General features: G+C 39.3%; 1 protein-coding gene across 2 annotated transcripts in view; it reads left to right on the plus strand.

Annotated features, from left to right (window-relative positions):
• b3galt1b (UDP-Gal:betaGlcNAc beta 1,3-galactosyltransferase, polypeptide 1b) overlaps window positions 1-15984 on the plus strand; it is a 72239-nt gene extending 56255 nt beyond the window's left edge. For both annotated transcript variants that reach the window (XM_078174494.1, XM_078174495.1), the window contains exon 2: window positions 12063-15984. In XM_078174494.1, coding sequence (XP_078030620.1) covers window positions 12298-13284 — 987 coding nt within the window. In that variant the 5' untranslated portion in view covers window positions 12063-12297 and the 3' untranslated portion in view covers window positions 13285-15984. The remainder of the gene's footprint in view (window positions 1-12062) is intronic.
• Window positions 15985-19638: the final 3654 nt, after the last annotated feature.

A 19638-nucleotide genomic window follows, 5' to 3' on the forward strand; every position in this document is an offset into this window, starting at 1 on the left:
TTGTGTCACACGGTGGTTACAGGCTATTTAACAGGCCGGACGTGCGCCGTGGGTGCTCAGCAGAGAGGGAGACCTCCGTGTTTGAGACGGGAGCGGGAGGCGGGAGCGGGAGGCGGGAGGTCCGACGCTTCTAGCGAGAGGAGAGGGAGAAATATAACAAAATAAGATAAAATAGGAAAAACCTGTCTCCCTCTTTTATTTTATTTTCAGCGTTTAATCAAGGTGGAGGCGGACGGCTGGAGGTCCGAGACTTCCAGAGAGGGGAGAGGTAGAAACAAACAGCCAATGTGTGTCTGTGTGTGTTATGTTCAGGTGTTGTCACGTAAATTACAGTGCCCAAGCAATAAACAGGACAGACAATAGGATTTTATTTATTTTTACACTACATTTTCACTGAAAGCTGACTGAATCTGACCCGAGCCCGAATACAATTTATAGCTACATTTTTGACCAAACCCGGCCCGACCCATCGGGTACCATCGGGCTCGGATCGCCACACTCTAGTGTATGTATGTATGTGTCCCCTATTGGGGCCTATCTGAATTTCTGTCTTTGAGAGATATTATTTTGTAATATAACTGAATTTTCTATCCATACATATAAATTTTAAATATATTAAAATTATAAGGCATCTTTGAGTAAACTGCGAGTATCATTTAAGTAGGCTATGTCGTGTCTTCTTTTTTGGAAATCAAAATATGGTCACCCTATGTAATGTAAATAAACTGCAATGCTTTGTTTGATTTGTTCTTTGCAGCTGTAGACCTAGTTTGTCCTAGTAGCCTAATATAAGAAAAAATGTAAGGTCAGACTGTTATTTTGTTCTGACATATATTTTGCTTCTTGGCTAGGTTACTGGACATGCTAACGTTGTATCTTAGAGCAAACAAACACACTGTTAAATCCACTCCTTACATTTTTGCTCTCGTGTTTGTGTTTTTACAAACCTTCAGAGCCCTTGTATTAACATGAGTATCAGTAACCTGAACACAATTGGACAGCCAAGTCACATTACTGTTCACACCTGTGTCTGTCATGCATGTCCAGCTGACCAGCTGTGTTCAGATTTCGTTACTATCTATATTACGTCACTTACACTAGAGAGTCAAAGGGCCCAGTGCACAATTATTGCGTCCACACTCCCGCCAGCGGCTTGCTAGCTTGCTTGCTTAAAGTGTAAAGTGCACTGTCACCAAAACACCCACCACGTCCTGCATATAGACTTTGAAAAATGGACAATACATGTCCACTTGCTCCCACTGTACAAAACTGAGTCAAAATACTGCAGATATGGCCGCTGCAATCTTGTGCTACTGAGGTCTTTTGGAGCCAGCGTCTGCATGGTAGCAATCTCCATGGTACCGAGCTCCCACCTATACCAGTCACAAGCAGCATCGGTGATCGCGAGCATGCTGATTGGTAGGCAGCTGTCAATCATGACACCAAATGATATAGCATATAATAACTAATAAAAACCAAACACTTGAACACTTGAACATGGCCCCCTAGTGGCTGGCTGCAGTATAGACTTTATGACCCATACTGCAGCCAGCCACCAGGGGGCAATCAAGATGTTCTGGTTTCACTTTAAGCCGTTTGAGCGGTTATGTCATTCATCTTTATCGTACAGTCTATGATCCTGCTCTGTATTGATGTAGTTCTGATGTAGTTCTTGTTGGGGGCACATCAAGATGTGTTAGCATTTAGACTAAAAAGATATGTGGTCAAATGCGTCCCAGACCATCTCGGCAAGCGGTTTGAGTGATCAAATCACTATGCATCATTGTGCCTACTTGTATTTAATACTGTCCACTTGTGATCGGATCAACCAAGATGCATGTTAATACCAGATGTGCTCATAGGGCTCTCTTTGGAACTCTTTAAATGTCAAAAATAGAGATAAACAGTAAATTCTTGTTGTTTCCTTATGTTTTACTGCACCCTAGTCAATGAGAAGATCAACAAATTATTCACTATGCTAACATTAGCCTATATGAATATTACCTGCCATTCCCTTTTGATTTAAGCATAATTGTGTTTATGTGATGGCCTCATGAAAACTTTACAACCATCCAACAATTGTAATATTGTTTGTGTTACACTTCGCTTCCTTAATTCACATATGCATGGGAAACAATTGCTATTGCCGCAATCGAAAGCAGTCCTCGATCCACCCAAGCAAGTCTGTGTGTTAGAGATATATTCAGTTAGAGTATCAACATTTGTTAACCGAACTTTCTTCAAGACGTGATAATGCTCGAGGGATTTCAGCTCTCCCAGTAAAGGAAAGTAACTGTGATGCCAGCGTTCTGTTTTTTAATCTATCAGAAGTTTTCATTCAGATTAATGTAGCTTCGCTCATTTAATTGACAGTATAGATTTTCCTCCAGTGTTTAACTTGCTATAATAGCAAAGGCAGAGCACCATTTAGATCAAGCCCTAAGCATAAAATATGTAAATGACAATATTCCCTTAATATTTCAGTCAGGGAACAATAAAGAAGACAGGAGTCTGTGGGAAATAGAGAGTCTGGTTCTTTTGTTCATCTGGTTTCAAATAAAATCTCATCTCCCTCTGTGGGGAAAAGGAGTCACTGATTAGTCTGTTACCGTTGCATAAGTGCTTCATATGATACATTTTCAATTAACAGAACATATTCTTGTTTTGGTATTTCAAGGAATACTGTTAAATTATAAGGATGAACATGTGAAATGAAACTTGACCCAAAGTGTCCGAAATCTGACCTTCACTGTGCAGAATGATGCATGTTCAGATTCTGACACATTCATGAAAAGTGGAAAGTTTCTCTAATTTCCTTAAATCTGAGTTTAAAACATGTATGGGCAAGATTTTGTGACCAATCACTGTGATGTGGACACCCTAAACACCCAGTGCACACCCACTGAGACCAGACTTTTCAGTGAAGTATAGAAGGTACTCCTGTCCAGCAGTTCAACTTTTAAATGAAAATATTTGCATATTCGTAGATATAAGATTTTTCAATGATGGGGCGGAAGTAGACGTGCTTTCAAGAACTCGATTTTTAAGGAAAAACCAGACAAATGATTATTCAAAGCATAGCATTTCAATATAACTTATGTCTGGAGGGGCTATTTAAGAAATGAATAAAACATTATGAAATGAATAATACGGGTAAACACAGACAAAGTATGTAAAATAACTGAAATTGTCAAGTCCAATATTTTTTAACAAATGTATCTCATTATTATGAAATGTTATTTAATTCTCCTTCTTAGAGTTGATTGCAGGCTATTTAAATTCATTTCAGCTGTTTTATTAATCACCATTTTTATTTCACAATACCATTTTCTCAATTTCATAACACAGCTTTTCATCACAAAGTCTTTGTCTCCTCGTTATGAGAAAGCGTGTAGGGGCCAGTTCTGTGTTCGCTGTAGTTTCAGCCTGAATTAGTGGCCATTCAGTGAGCGGTACTGTGAAATAAAAACAGACTTTGGAGAAAAAAAGGCATTCGTAATTATGAGATAAAAAGAAAAAGTCATCATAATTCATTTTACAATTTCATGTCATTTATGTAATATTGAACACTTTCAGTTTCCATAGCAACCTGAGGAATCAGAGTTATAGTAGCACATAGGCATGGAACAGATAAAGTAAATAATCATATAAATGTCACTACACTACATTAACACATGAGTTATCTACCAGGGCTGTCACTGAAAGTGATGCCATGTAATTTGAAAGAAGTGTGTGTTTTTTTCAGTTGATGCACTGAAGCCATCTTTGTTTCCAGAACAACAGATCTTACAGTACACAACAGTGCCTCTGAAATGACACATTTATAGAGGCAGGATGATGAAAAAGCTTCACAGGCTCATTCTTGTTTAAGGGATCTGGTGTTGTTGAAAAATTGTGTTTTCAGGCCGGCATTTTGTTTGATTTGTGTTTTATAATAAGCGCGCGAGAAAAATTGCTCATAAAATGCAGAGAGGTTCAGGTAAATGTTGTGAAAAACACCTTTTAATGGTTCTGAAAATGGGCGCGCGGTCACCCTCCTTACTTTTCCAAGGTCGATGAAATCTCATCTATGAGTTTACAAATGCGGCTTTCAACATCCTACTGCTGGGTAGGGAGATTTAAGACTTTACCACTTGCTGTGCTACAATTTTCATATCATTTTTCACACATCTCTGCTCCATCAGACGGTCCTGTCATCAGTATTTCATCATTCGCTTATTTTTTATTGTGAAAAAAGTACATCCATGCTGGGGTTGTAATCCACATTTAAATTTAAAATTTAAAAGTAGGAGTGAATCCAGCCTTCATTATGTCATCCACGTTATACTGAACAGTAAATATAAAGCAGAGGAGGTGTTTATATTAAAGCAGTTTAGACATACTGTCAGCAAGAATATTAAAATGCAAAGCATGTCTTATTAAAATGAGTGTTGTTATCTCTTAAGTTCTGCCATTAGTGCGCCGTGCGATTAAAAGTATAACCAGCAATATTCAAAGAGTGTCGCGTCAAACGAAAGCCAAAGTAATCAATTTAAATTTTGGGCACAGGCTCTCCTCAATACTCCAGCTTTGTATGAACGAGTTAATTCAATCTGGCAATCTATTAGTTCTGAGACGTTGTTATTGGAAAAACACTTTGGAGGCCCGTCTACAGACGGTCATGGGGCCATGAATCAAAACATTTTTGTTGTGTGCAGAGGAGAGCCTAATAGCTGCTTTTTAGAAACCAGTCCGCCAAACAGTCAACCCAGAGGCTTGCAGACAGAAATGTCATGTCTTGATGAATGGCTGTCTTTGTGCTGTGCTCCCCATACAAGTTTACCTCATGCTATATCATAAATCATGATAAATTGGGTCTTTGGTGGTAGTATAGGCTAATTATTTCCTCATTTCATTCCCTCCCTGTTGTGTTTCTGGAGTACATTTTAATGTCCTGAACGTCCAGTGCTCAACGGTTGCGGCCGTGTTCCTCCCCATATGGATTGTTTTATGTTTTACTATCCTTTTTGCCAGTCACCAGCCCAATCTGGTCACACAGAGCGGGAGATTTTATGACTGACTCTCAGTGTGACATCCAGTATTATGGAGACTGATTAGAATAATAGCTCTGCAAAGGTCTGGCGGCCTGCCTGCAGGCTCTGCTCCATGCTACAATCATCTCAACACAAACTAGAGCAGCTACATCTCTGCTGCAGACAAGCAGGGACTGATCCTGAAAGGCCTCTGTAATAAAGGACAGACAGAGCTGTGATAAAAAAAAAAGTATCTTATCTAGGTAAGAGTTTCCTCTCCTCATACAACAGTTCGTATGATATCCTGCGAACTACTACCACACAAATGTTGTTACATTCTGACTGTAATGTTAGGTAGCCTAATCAACATTAAGTTATGGAGGTTAGGTTGAAACATGTTAAGTTATTTTGGTTTGGTTTAGGGAAAAAAAACATGCTGAGGACATACCTTAAAGTCACTTAAAATTCAAACAGTTCCAAACACTGGTCTCCTGGGGAAAGTCCTGTGTTTCGCAACCCATCCACCACCCTAACCTGCCTCCTAACCGGACCACCCGGGCCCGCTTCCTTCTTTACTACCATCAGCCCACTGGTCATGTGATCGCAGCAAAACGTACGAACAGTTAAAGGTTATGTAACCACTGTTCATACTGTGGCATGTTATTCATACATCAATAAACTATAACTATTAAATGGAAGGATGTTTTGCTGCCTCTAGAGAAAAATAATTGAATTCACTGTGCTGACTGCCAGCAGCTACTGGCAACTTTTATGGTGGAACATTTACTTGTGGCATCAGTTGACAACGTGAACAGACCTCAAATATCAATATGATAATTGTGACCATTCTGTTTGTTTATATTTTCTCTCTTGAATGGATCTTTAAGCATTAAAAAAATGAATGTGAATTTCAGCCGGTACTATATATACTTTAATCCTCACTTGGAGAAAAAACATGGCAGAGCATCGTTCCAGTGTGCTCCAGCAGCACTAAACCCCTACTCTTACCTGTCAAGGACTCAATCCACAAACCCACTTTTTTTGAATAGAGACTCTTACTCCAGCCTGTTATATTTTTTTAACTGAAAATTTCACCATGCATCACTGTTAGAGAGATGCAAATGTTCCTCTGTTCACCAGTGAAGAGGAAATAAAGCAAAGCTGGATGGAGCAGTGAGTGACAACAACATTGCCTAAATTTAAAAGTACTGTCTGTCTGTCTGCCTACAGTCTAGGTACCTGTCCATAGGGGTTACTTTTAGTTCTAAAGTTACTATACCGAAAGGTTTTGGTGGAACTGGGGCTTTATGGTGCCTGTGGGCATGTTGCAATTATGGCTAATTCTGGACTGTTGTGATTGGACTCACTGCATCATCTTTAATGTTTCTTAAGTAACAGAAATACTTAAGATGTCTGTAATATTACCTGATGGCACGCAATAGTAGAAGACATGATTTTATGGCACCAGGTAGCCTAAAAATCCGCTGGATTCACTTCAGAAATAAAGTCCCATTTTAGCTTAATCCAATCCCGATCCAATGTATAAGGTACACTTTGCTTTTACTGGGTTGGACCCTCTTTTGCCCTCAGAACTGCCCTTATTCTTTGTGGCATAGATTCAACAAGGTGCTTGAAACATTCCTTGTTGATTTTGGTCCATATCAACATGATAGCATCACACAGTTGCTGCAGATTTGTAGGCTGCACATCCATGATGTGAATCTCCAGTTCCACCACATCCCAAAGGTGCTCTGTTGGACTGAGATCTGGTGACTGTGGAGGCCACTGGAGTACAGTGAACTCATTGTCATGTTCAAGAAACCAGTTTGAGATGATTTGAGCTTTGTGACATGGTGTGTTATCCTGCTGGAAGTAGCCATCAGAAGATGGGTACACTGTGGTTTCTGAAATACTCAGAGCAGCCCATCTGGCACCAACAACCATGCCACGTTCAGTCACTTAAATCACCTTTCTTCCCCATTCTGGTGCTCGGTTTGAACTTCAGCAGGTCATCTTGACCATGTCTACATGCCTAAATGCATTGAGTTGCTGCCAGTACTCTTAATACCATAAAGAGAAAATCAACATGCCACATGACTTATTGCAAGTTCCGGGACCAGTGATTTTTACACCTTAGTTATCTCACACCAGTCAAAATTATTGTTTCATGCCAAGGGCATTTGAAGCAATAATGCAACGGCATGTTTGGTGACTGGCTTCTAATATATAAAGAACGTAAAACCTTAATTGTCCCATTTTAAGTGATGTCCCAAATTACCTGAATTCACCCTAAATATTAGCATGTATCCAGCAGGGGTTATAAAATCTGCTTACATATATATATATATATATATATATATATATATATATATACATATATTATGTGTGTGTGTGTGTGTTTGTTGTAGTTTCTCATAGTTTAATGTACGTTTTATGAGATATTGAACAAAGTAGGATCTAAAGAGCACGTTCTGAGATATGCTGACTAATTCTGACAGACAGCGGAGAAATTTTAAGCCATAGTCATAGTAGTGGAGGTTTGTGCCAACCATCATGTGTGGTGTTTTGATTTGTTGGTGAGTGTTCTGACTCACCTGCCATCAAAAGTTCATTATCACTGTGCTGTTCCAGAACACTGACGTAAGGTTCTTTATGTGCAGACTTTCTTTTTCTGTTGAAAAAGAAAATCCTGATCCTATTAAAAATACCCAACCATTGTGAATGGCAGCTTCTGTAGAAAATCCTCATATTGCCAATGTACCTATTGGAGGTCAAACAATTCTTTAGAAACTGTGAAGAGGCAGCAGAGCAGAACGCATAATTACGCCGGGTCTCTTTTGTTAAGAGCAGATTGTTGCACAAAATTCAGCCAGTACAACACATCTCTCCTAATCAGGATCTATATCTCTCCGTCTCTCTTCCTCCTCCTCTTTCTCCTATACCGCCTTCTCCCACTTATGTGTAGCTCGTATCTTACTGTCTGATAGATGCTGCCACTTGACTCCGTCGCAGATAGACCCATTTATATCTCTGTGTCTCATCCACAGAGATAAAACACACTGACAAATTTCTCATGTTGAATCTAAAGTGATGTGCTGGATGATGCACAGTCATCATGACCATTACAGTCACACACATTAGTGACTTATCATTTGGTTTGATTGATTGACAGTAAAAAAAAAAAAAAAAAAAAAAATCCAGCACTGAGATATCACTCAAGCGTTTTATTCGAGTCACGGTTGGACAGTACGCAAGCCATGCAGAAACAAGGCATTATGTAATTTCTCCCACATCAGTTTTGCTTATGCACAGAGCATCTGCAGCTCATTCCACACTAATTAATGACATTCAGAAGTAGTAAATGTACTTTCCTCTGCATCAATCGGAATCAGGGACAAATTGAATAGCCTTTTTAATCTGGCAGTGTGTGTGTGCACATACAAGATGCAGACTCAGAAGTGTTTGTGCTGGAGAGCCACTGGAGGTTATGTTTTACAGACTGGCAGCCAAATGAACTGTCACATAAACAGCCTCAGTTCTCTCTCATAAATATTTTTGCTTCAGTCTGAAAAGTGAGATTTCAAAGTGACAATGTGGGACACAGTGACTGTTTGCCACCAGCTGGCCCTGGTTATTGTGTATTTGAACATGTGTACATGTCCTTGTTTTTGTGTCGCTTTCTGTTTTCACTTTGTTATTAACCTCACAGCAAACATCCATTGCCCTATTATTCTGTCCTCACTCCGCCTGACCCTCCTCTGTTATTAGACAATATTGGCGTATTTCTTGCGTCTGAGTAAACTGTTGTTAAAGGCAACGATTGTTTGCTTTTCTAAATCCTGTGAGATCCAACAGTAATTTCACAAGAGGAGGAGAAGTCTGATATTGTGAGCAAATACTCCCAACGTAAGATTTTTGCTGAAAGACTCTGGGGAAAATGGTTCAGTACAAAATAAACTGAGAAGTAACAGCATTTGTAAGACAGTCTTAGACTCTATTCCCAAACTGTAACCAAATAAACATAGATGTAGCCACAGTGCAGGATAAAAAGGTATTTCTATCATAGTCCACAGACATACAAGTCCAGCTCTGCTTCATCTGTCTGATCCCAGATGTATTGTTTCAAAGCATGTATGTATCCTTTGTTGGTAATGCCATGTCTTTCAGTCTAGTGCCTTGGTATACAATACGGGTATAGACTGCAGGTAATTGCAGTCTATTGTTAAATGGAATTCAAATCATCTCATTATAGCTACATTTGTCTGCTCTGCTCAGGATTTGCTGCTCTGCAGCTTTGAAGATGGAAATGTAGGGGTTTTATTACATTATGGCCGTTCTCCTGTGAAGTGCATTTCCTGTTCTGCCGTCCCTGAGTGAAAGGAAAAGTCACCGGGAGCTTCAAAAGCCGGGATACATGATCTACATGCTAACATATTCTGCTCAGCCACCTGCGCAAAAAGCACAAACTGAAATGCCATTTCAGTGTCCATGCTGCAGAACGACTGCTCAAAAAAAGAGAGACATGCCAAATTTCTGTCAGCTCTGTAACAGGCAGGCAGTATATAGCAGTGCAGGACTGAACAAACCAGGAGAAAGAAAAAAAATCACCCCAGGGGAGAAGCTTATCATGGCATGGTGTTCCCTTTGTGCCACCATATCACACTGTCATGCAGAATGCTGCCAACCCCACTGCTCCTTTGAGCCACAGAACAAGAGACCTTGTAAACCTTTTTTTCTTTTTTCGCTTTTGGTTTGAGTTTAAAAGGCCATTTGTCTGCTCTGGTGAAATGTCAACCTGTGCACCAGGATCTTTTGCTGAATGTTAAAAATGTCGTCTCATCTTTTGTTAAGTTCTGATATGAAATCTATGACTCATTTACACAGGCGTGAGCTTTTAATCTAGTCTATAATAAAGTAGTCATTGATTTCTTTATCTATTGTTACAGTGACAATGTGTTAACAATATGACAATGTGAAAGTCATTGCTCATAGTGACGATCCTAACAACATGATCTCATCCATTTTATTTTTATCATATTTTAGCACTCGGGCAGAAGCTCCTGGCTCTTTTGCATTGTATCTTCTTGACACAGAAGGTTTTGACAGTTAGGTTTAGGCAACAAAACTATTTGGTAAGGGTGAGGAAAACATGTAGTTGAGAAAGTTTCTCTGGTGGGCTCCTGTTTAATGGTATCCAACATAACCGCCAGGACACAAAGGTTCTCATTTTACAGCTAAACAGTACACTAAAATATGTTTCTGAAAACATTTGAGGCAAGACAGAGGCACTGCAGTAACAGTATCTTGATTCATATTTGATCAGCACTGCCTGATTGACATGATTTATGACTCCTTGTCTCTGATTGGTTGTTTTTGTTCACGTGCAGTAAGGTCATTAGAAGTGGTACAGGGCAATGGAGTTCACCAAGGAATGTGATTTTTTTCACAGATTATCGGTATCATTTAGTGCTGTGTGAAATATAGTGACACTTTCAGCAAATATGAAAAACATTATTTTTTTAGAGGTTACCAGTTGTAGCTTTAATGTATCACTTATAACAGTGGTTCCAACTGGTCCAGCCACGGGGTCCAGATTTATCCTTAGTTATTAGTTCCAGGTCCACACAGTCTAATATACTCAGTGTCATACTAGCGTTTGGCCATGTCGTAGAGCTAGTTTGCTGTCTCTGATAAGTAGCGGTCCATTGGTTACTCACTCTACAGCAAGAAACTGCACTTCAAAATAAAAGCTCTGGGCCAAGACAGTGCCATTCTACTTCAAAATAAAGTGTGTTTTGTTGCAAATTTGACATTTATGCGAGTCATTTGCGGTCCAATCAGAACGGACCAGCAACCCACAGTTGGACCGTGACCCACCAGTTGGGAACCACTGAGCTGTAATATTAGAGTAATAATATATAATCATATGGGACTCACATTTCTGTAGCTGTTGATGTAATGTCGCCCTAATGTGTCATGCCCCGATGCGTGACAACATATAGTTTATCATCACATACATGTTTTGATTTTCTCCGAACATTTCTCCTCTCCTTTCTGACATGTTTGAATAAGAGAAAAATGGTGTTAAGACAGTGTGATTTAACTTGAAGGGTCATGAATCCCAGAGTTTCCATACCTATGCTATGTGTCCTTCTACTACCTTTAAATGGAACTGCACTTTTGAGCATGGTGGTGGAAATTAATCACGAGCTTGAAAAGTCATGGAAAGTTTTGAAATTTTGTCCTTGAAAATGTGTGGGAGCCCTTGTAAATGTGTTTGGACTGAGCTTCCTTTGCCCTCTCCCAAAATCTGCTTCATTTAGACATGACCACAACCAGTACTAATCCTGTGAAAAGTTCAAATGAAACTACAAAAGTCATAATAAACATCATATAGTCATATCATCATGAGTGAATTTGGCCCGTTGCAAACCAAGGCAGTTGCACAGTATGCATACATACATGATAATGTGTGTTGCCAATGAATAACATCTTAAATTCAGCTATGACTAATATAAATGTGTCCAATGATGAGTCACTTTTGCAACACGGCTGATGTCACCACAATCTTGCCCATGTGTTTCAGCCACTTTTGTAATTTATTAGATATTGATTTCATCCACAGAGCCCTTTCCTCTTGTCCTCTAGATTTACTCCCAGGAAACAAATTAACTTTGGAAATTGAGTTGTGATGATTTTGGACTCCAACACCCAAATGATGAGTATGACGCATCAAATTTCTCTGCAGTGTTTCTACAGTACTTGAGGTTATTTGCTGTATAAATATAATATGATACTGAGGCAAAATTTCCTCATTTGTTTGACTTGTTGCCGTAGTTGCTGATAGCAAAGTCTGTGTTGTTATGCTATGTTTATTCATATTTGAGTTGCCACTGCTGAGTTTATTGGCTTTGAAAAAAACTGCAGTGGTTTCTCTCATGATTTATTCAAAAATAAATTTTTAGGGCCTGTCTGATACATATATATATATATATATATATATATTTATATTAATATATTTCTCTTGCTCTGTCTCTCTGTCTCTTTCAGATGTAAATGGAGAAGCAGCAGTGTCACCAAGTGAAATTGGACATCCATATGATTTTAAAGTGCTTTGCATTAAAACACAAACAGCATCACTTCTTTCTGAAGTAATCCATTACTGACAATTAATGTCAAACTGCACGCTGGAGCAGCTTCATGCTGCCTTGCTGGGTGAAACATTGCTAATGGAAAGAAAGCCTTATAAGATCCAGCTGGTCAAAACACACCTAAATGCAGCATAATGCCTTCAAAAGTGTCATGTTTATACCTATTGACAGTGGTCTGCTGGGCGAGCGCTCTGTGGTACTTGAGTATATCTCGCCCAACCTCCACTTATGTTGGCCACATGTCTGTGCCTATGCGTAAGACTGCAAAAACCCCCAAAAACATCACCTTCACCAACATTCACACCCGCACCCTTAACCCACATGCCTTTGAATTTGTCATCAATGAGCCGAAGAAGTGCGAAAGTGCCGCTCCCTTCCTGGTCATCCTCATCAGCACCACGCACAAGGAGTTTGATGCGCGGCAGGCCATCAGGGAGACCTGGGGGGATGAGAGCACATTCACCGACATCCGCATCCTCACCATCTTTCTGCTGGGCAGGAACACGGACCCCGTCCTGAACCAGATGGTGGAGCAGGAGAGCCAGATCTTCCATGACATTGTGGTGGAGAACTTTATTGATTCTTACCACAACCTCACCCTCAAGACCATGATGGGCATGCGCTGGGTAGCTACCTTCTGCCCCAAAGCACAGTATGTCATGAAGACGGACAGCGACATCTTTGTCAACATGGACAATCTAATCTACAAGCTCCTGAAGCCCACCACCAAGCCAAGACGGAGATATTTTACTGGCTATGTTATAAACGGCGGTCCCATACGGGATATGCGCAGTAAGTGGTACATGTCTAGGGACTTGTATCCTGACAGTAAATACCCACCGTTCTGCTCGGGCACTGGCTATGTGTTCTCAGCAGACGTTGCAGACCTAATCTTCAAGACTTCATTGCACACGAGACTGTTGCACCTGGAGGATGTGTATGTGGGACTGTGTTTGCGTAAGCTGGGTATACACCCATATCAGAACAGTGGTTTTAATCACTGGAAAATGGCCTACAGTCTGTGCAGGTACAGACGGGTCATTACCGTGCACCAGATCTCCCCTGAGGAGATGCACCGCATTTGGAACGACATGTCCAGCAAGAAGCACCTGCGATGTTAGAGGACATGAGGCCCACTGGACAACTCTTTTTTTAATTTCTTTTTCTTTTTGCCTTTTTCTCCTTTTCAGACTTCATCACACTGAGTAATGTAAAAATATTGAGGGCTGCTGCAAGTCTCTACATCATGACACGTTTTCATTAACATCCATCTATGTCTATTTCTGCTGATTACGCCTCATGATTGTTAATGAATGCACGAGGCTTGTAAAGCGCATATTCTCATGCATAATTAAAATGTGGTGTTTGTTACTGAAAGTAATTTTGTTCATGTATTCCAGGTATACATCTAAGCAGAATATTCTTCATCATAAGCATTAAGTCAATCAGTATTAAAGGATCAGTGTGTAGGATTTAGGGGCATCTAGTCGTGAGGATTGCAGATTACAAACAACTGAAGCTTTTCCCATGTGCTAAGCGTGAGCTCCTGGTTAGTATTTCTTCAGTGTTCATTGCTGAGGACATTTTTACCAGGAGCCAAACTGTCCTCTCCAAAACTAATGTACCAGAGGTCTCATTTATCAACACTGCACATAAACATTACATGTACAAAATGAGGCCTGAAAGAGGCATACGCCACTTCCCATGCAAAAGTTGTGATCTATAAAAACAGACATGATGGGAGAAACTTTTACCCATGCTTCTCTCTGATAACTTAAGATTCAGACATTCATGAGGTTTCTACCAGGAGCAGAATTATCCGCAGAGGTGTCTTCCTCTACAAAACTAACTCACCAGGTGATTAAAACCAGTAAACATACTATATAAAACAGTGTCATATTAAAAATCAGTGTTCCTCCAACGCTGTTCTGTTCATCACAAGCAGGCCACTAGACTAAGCACCTGCTAATATACGCTCACCTTTTTGCTCTGATAACTTAAGATTCAGTCATCCAGGAGGTTTCTGTCAGGAGCCGAATCATCCACGGTGGTCTCTAACTCTCCAAAACAAACAAACCTGGTGATTTAAACCAATGAAAATACTGTATAAAGCAGTTTCACATTCCAAATCAGTGTTTTTCCGATGCTGTTCGGTTCATCACCTGCTAAGCACCTGCTGATATGCGCTCACCTTTTTTCCTTGATAACTTAAGATTCAGACATTCAGGAGGTTTCTACCATGAGCTGAATTATCCACAGTGGTTTCTTCCTCTCCAAATCAAACAAACCTGGTGATTTAAACCAGTAAAAACATGGAATAAAGCAGTTTCACATCAAAAATCAGAGCTTTTTCTATGCTGTTCGGCTCATTATGGAGGAGCTTTTAACTACAGTTGCTGATGCAAAAACACGTAACATAAATGGCCTTATCTCGAGCCAGCATTAGGTTGTCTGTTCTGGGCTACCTGAGAAACATGGCAATTGGAAGTGGAGGACTCCATGAAGGAGGACTGGCTCCGTGTGCACAAATAAATGGTTCATTCAAAGGTAACAAAAACACAATTCTTATTTATTCTTCTTAGATTTTCATTATATACACTAAAGGAGACAGAGTTATTGTATTATATTCCATTTTTGCCAATAATGCCCCTAAATCATACACACTGGACCTTTTAGTCAATCAGCACTAAGCATTAAGTAGTGTGGCCTAAGGGTTAGAGAGAGTGTTTCAACCAGACGACCTTGTTTCAAGCTCTCACACTCACTCAACCATCTGCCCTGCTAAAGTGTCCTTGAGCAAGACACTTGATCTCTACCAGCTGCATGGCTGCTGACTTAGCACCCTTATCTTCCTGCAGGAGAGCGAGCCAAAAGAGAACTCCTCTGCAGGAATCAATAAAGTATTAAATTACTACATTATATCTATAATATTCTACATTTTAAAAGTAACATTAACAAATGAAAGAAGAGCTCCCGAACAGTGGGAGCGCAAATAGTCAATATATCTAACAAAAAAACAGGTCGTCTGTCGAGGTAAAACTACATTTACACTCATGCTGCTCTTCCCTTTCTTCTTTATCATGAACACAGTCGGATACAAAGCTGAAAATAAGCCACAGTGTATTATCAGTCTCTGAACAGACCGAGTTGAGAGATATATTTCAGTAAATCATTTTTCTCTTGCATTGGTAAAAATGAAACCATGTAGCTGAATTCACTGGCTGCTCTTTTTTTTTTTTTTTTTTTTACAGATTTGCCTGTTTCTGTTTCCATATTGTTATAACTTCACTGCCTCTTCTCTCTGAACAAGTCAAATGTATATTTTGGTTTTTAGATGCATTCTGTTTTTTCTGCTCTTTGACATTTTTATACTTGAGGTAATTGTGTGTCTCAGCTACCAGCTCCTCATTACTCCAGCTGCTGCCCTTGGTTATGTATGCTGTACGTCAGCAGCTATTTCAGCTCATCGCCTCCTCCACATATCAAGAGAAATACAGCATCATTTCGTGCAAGTATGAGTTTAACTGTAGCTAAGACCATTACAGATTGGATGTATCGTCAAATGTATCTGGCATATCAGTGATTACTAAAGCACTGCTACTGACATCATGGGAAAAAATGTGTTTCTCAGAAAAATGTGGCTTTCATGGCCAAATTTCATTTCTTTTCTTTTTTTGTTTCCAAAGGTTTTGTAGTATTATAAGCTGACGTGATATTTACTGTGAAAGCATCTATCCCACAAGGGGTTGTTGTTATATATTGTATGTTTTTTATATTAAAAAACAAATACTTGAATAATTAAAGTTATATTACTGCTTTCACTTGTCGCCTGCTTTGAGTTTCCTGTTACAGATTTACATTTATTGAAGGTTTTTTTTTTAACGTTGTTGTGTTTGTAATTAAAGAGCAGGTTGTTCCACAGAGGTCACATAAGGGATTATTTAAACAGATTTAGCTATTTAAAGCAAACCGACAACTTTGTGAATGACAGATTTGGCTACAGATCTTAAATTGCAGTGTAAGGGAATAAGCTGAAATGTAGTTTAAAGGTATACTACGCAGGAATTTTCAGCAAACAGCAGCTTTGAACACTTGGCCATTTGCTTCACTATATTTGTATCTGTGATTTTCATAGTTTCCTCTTGATGTGTGCTGCGTCATGTCTGGCACCTGGACCTCACCTGTGCCCAGGAACATCCGACACTAGGCAAAATAAGCAGAAAATAAGACAGGCAGAGGGCAGAGTCTCTGCAGATAAATGCACTGTCACACACTTGTAGTGGCTCATAAGTGATGATTGAAAATGATTACTTTTTGTTTTTTAAGGAAAATCCTGCACAGCAATCTCTCTCCATATTGTCACAGTAACACAGTCATATCTAACCAGTGGCTACCATAAAGTGCTGGTCATACCAGACAAAGTAAGGCTCCAGCAACAACACTCTTTAGTGTATTGAACTGAGCAATGGTGCCTTTTATAGCTTATAATTTCAACCTTTCTTTTGTAAAAGGGAGAATGTGAAATTCCTTCTTTCAGAAATGACATAGTCTCACTTCAAAGCCATTTTAAGCAATTTCATAGTGCAGCTCATGATTTTTTTTTCTGCAGTAAACAAATATTGTTGTCTTTTCATCCTCAAAGAGGGATCCCTCCTCTGTTGCTCTTCCAGAGGGCCTTTCCACTTGTATTTCTCCCTCTTAAAAAGGATTTTGTGGGGAGAATTTCCTTAAAGGCGGAGTGTGTAAGATTTAGAGGCATTTTACAGTGGGGTTGCAGATTGCAAATAACCGAATACCTCTTGGCTCAGCCCATGTGTAGAGATCCTACAGTGGCCTTCAGCTAGCAAAAAACATCAAGAGCCCTATATAGAGCCAGTGTTTGGATTGTCTGTTCTGGGCTACTGTAGAAACATGGCAGTGCAACATGGTGACCCACTCCCTATGAAGATATGTAGGGCTCATTCTAAGTTAACCCTGTAAAACCCACTGTTGCAAATTTACAACATCACTTTAAACAATTCTAAAAAAAGGCCTGCAAATGTTTTTTTTTTTCTCAAGACCACATTTACATAGTTAATGTATTGTTTGTCCTCACAATGCTATTGGATAGAAGAAGTGTTTATAGGTCTGGTCATCTGGCCATGAACTCACTCTACCTGCAAACTTCCCGTTGAGCTCATCTCCTTTTTTTGCATGACTGGATTTGTCAGGATTAAAGTAAGTAAAATTCCTTAAATATTTTTTTTGTGTTTATTACAATGTCTAGAACATGTACATATTTAGTTATTTTGGAAAACATTCATCAAATTTGATTTATAGCTTGTTATGTCTACGTTGTAATTCTACAACGTTGGGTCAGTGTGGTAGTCAAAATAGCCTGTGCTTCCTTACACATTACATAAGGTCACTGCACTTCTCACATGGTCACAAATTGAAAAAAAATGTAGTAGAAATTTAAAGTATTAGATGATTCATTGTAACGAAGCTCTAAATGTGCTTTTCTGTTAAATTTTTACTTAGTTTAGCTTAGACCATAATTAAACACATGAATAAACTGTATGGGGTATTTGAAACTCCAGCATCTATAGCAGTATTTGAAACTCCCTGAATCTTTGTAGTTTTTTAACTTCTAAATGATCCTGAGCTATTTTTCTCAGTGTTGCCCAAGCAGCAGTTTGTAGCATTAGGAGATAGAAAAACAGGTTCTGAATGTTCTGGATTTGTTGGGGGGGATGTCTGCTGCATTGTTCAGGGACAGGTGCAAATGGTCTTGAATGTGAACCTGTAAGTGCTCTGGGGGGATGCATGTATTCCTTTAGTGATTCAGTAACATCTAAAGAACTGCTTTGCCCATCACTACACCAAAGTGTAACAGCATCAGCTGGTTCAAACTAACTGATGAACAGAGGCTAATACAAAAGTGGTAAAGTGAGCTCAGCAGTGTGACATCATGTGGTATATAATATATATTTAAACAAGAGTTTAAACTGGAGAAGGATCTGTGGCATGAAAACAAAAAAGGCTGTTTGTAACTTTAGAGTAAATAACACCAGAAGTCCTGAAGTCAGTGAAGATGTGACGGGCTGGACAGAAACCAGAGGATCTGTAACCTCTGTGATGGTGATGACGATGATGATGATGGTGTGGGACATGAGTTTCATATTCAGTTTGAATGTCAGAATGAAGCTTAATGACTTCCAGAGAAAGGTATTAGCCAAAGTATTATTTGAACCATCCATCTAAAGTCATCTGTTAAATGGGGGTTTTGTCTAAAGGACGTTCTTCCTCTGTTTGAGTAACATTGGTTGTACTTTGGCCACGCCGTGTGCCATCCTTCTGTTATTGTATGTAATGTGATATGGTCTTGAAAATGAAAATAAGAAACTGAATGTATTTGCCATCATCCAAAGGTTTTTATCACCTTAATTGGGATCAGTGGACCAACAGTATCTCTTTAGCCCATGAATTTAACGATCCAATGCCTGTTGCATTGTTCAGGGACAGGTGCGAATGGTCTTGAATGTGAACCTGTAAGTGCTCTGGGGGGATGCATGTGTTCCTTTTAGTATGATAAGCAGAGAGCATAATAGGCCAGCCAGACAGTATTGTTTGAATGTAGTAAACCACATTGAAAGTGATGGAGGAAAAAGTTTTGTAAATATATTTTTTTCCAATATTGTTATTTATTAATGCTTATTCATAAAACTATGATTGTTGTGTGATTATTACTCATGATATATACTGTTATGGGGCTAAGTAAGCAATCAACCCTGCAAATGAATACTTAAATGTTCTGTATATCTGTTCAGACAAAGCGAGTACAAACACAGAAGGTCTGCTCCCAACTATGCCCAACGTTGCAAATTTACAACATTTCCCTAAAGACTTACTAAAATGTAAAAAATTTGAAAACTCTTTGATTTCTACATCAGAGGCCTCCTAAAACAATATCTGAGAGGTCAAAAAAATTGCTCATTTTTTTCTATATCTGGGTCTTACAGGGTTAAGGCAAACCCCGATTCTTGGTTTCAGGTGATTGCACATGCACACATAAAAATATGCATATTATTCTCAATTTCTGCCAATAGAAATCCTACACGCTGCTCCTTTAATCAAATGGAGGGTCTAAGAATAGAGGTTGTCATATGCTGTGCAGATTGTAACACCCAAAAATAATCTAAATAAAACTGACTTGATGTGCTGTAAACTTGCCAAGTGCTGCTATGAGGAGAAAATACAGTGATGAGTTGCCTTTTGTAGCCAATATCTGCAAGAATAGGGCAAGGAGAATCATGAAGGATCCCAACCATCCACATGACGGCCTTTTCTTCCTGCTAAGGTTGGCACTGATACCCCTTTTCCACCAACATGGAACTGGTTCAGTTTTGGTTCATGCATCTAATTCTGAACCATTCAGAGCATTTCAATCAAAAAAAAATTGGTTCAGAACCCGAAAAGTTGATTCTTAGTTGAAA

This window comes from Epinephelus lanceolatus, chromosome 14 (assembly GCF_041903045.1).
Source record: "Epinephelus lanceolatus isolate andai-2023 chromosome 14, ASM4190304v1, whole genome shotgun sequence".
Taxonomy (NCBI): domain Eukaryota; kingdom Metazoa; phylum Chordata; class Actinopteri; order Perciformes; family Serranidae; genus Epinephelus; species Epinephelus lanceolatus.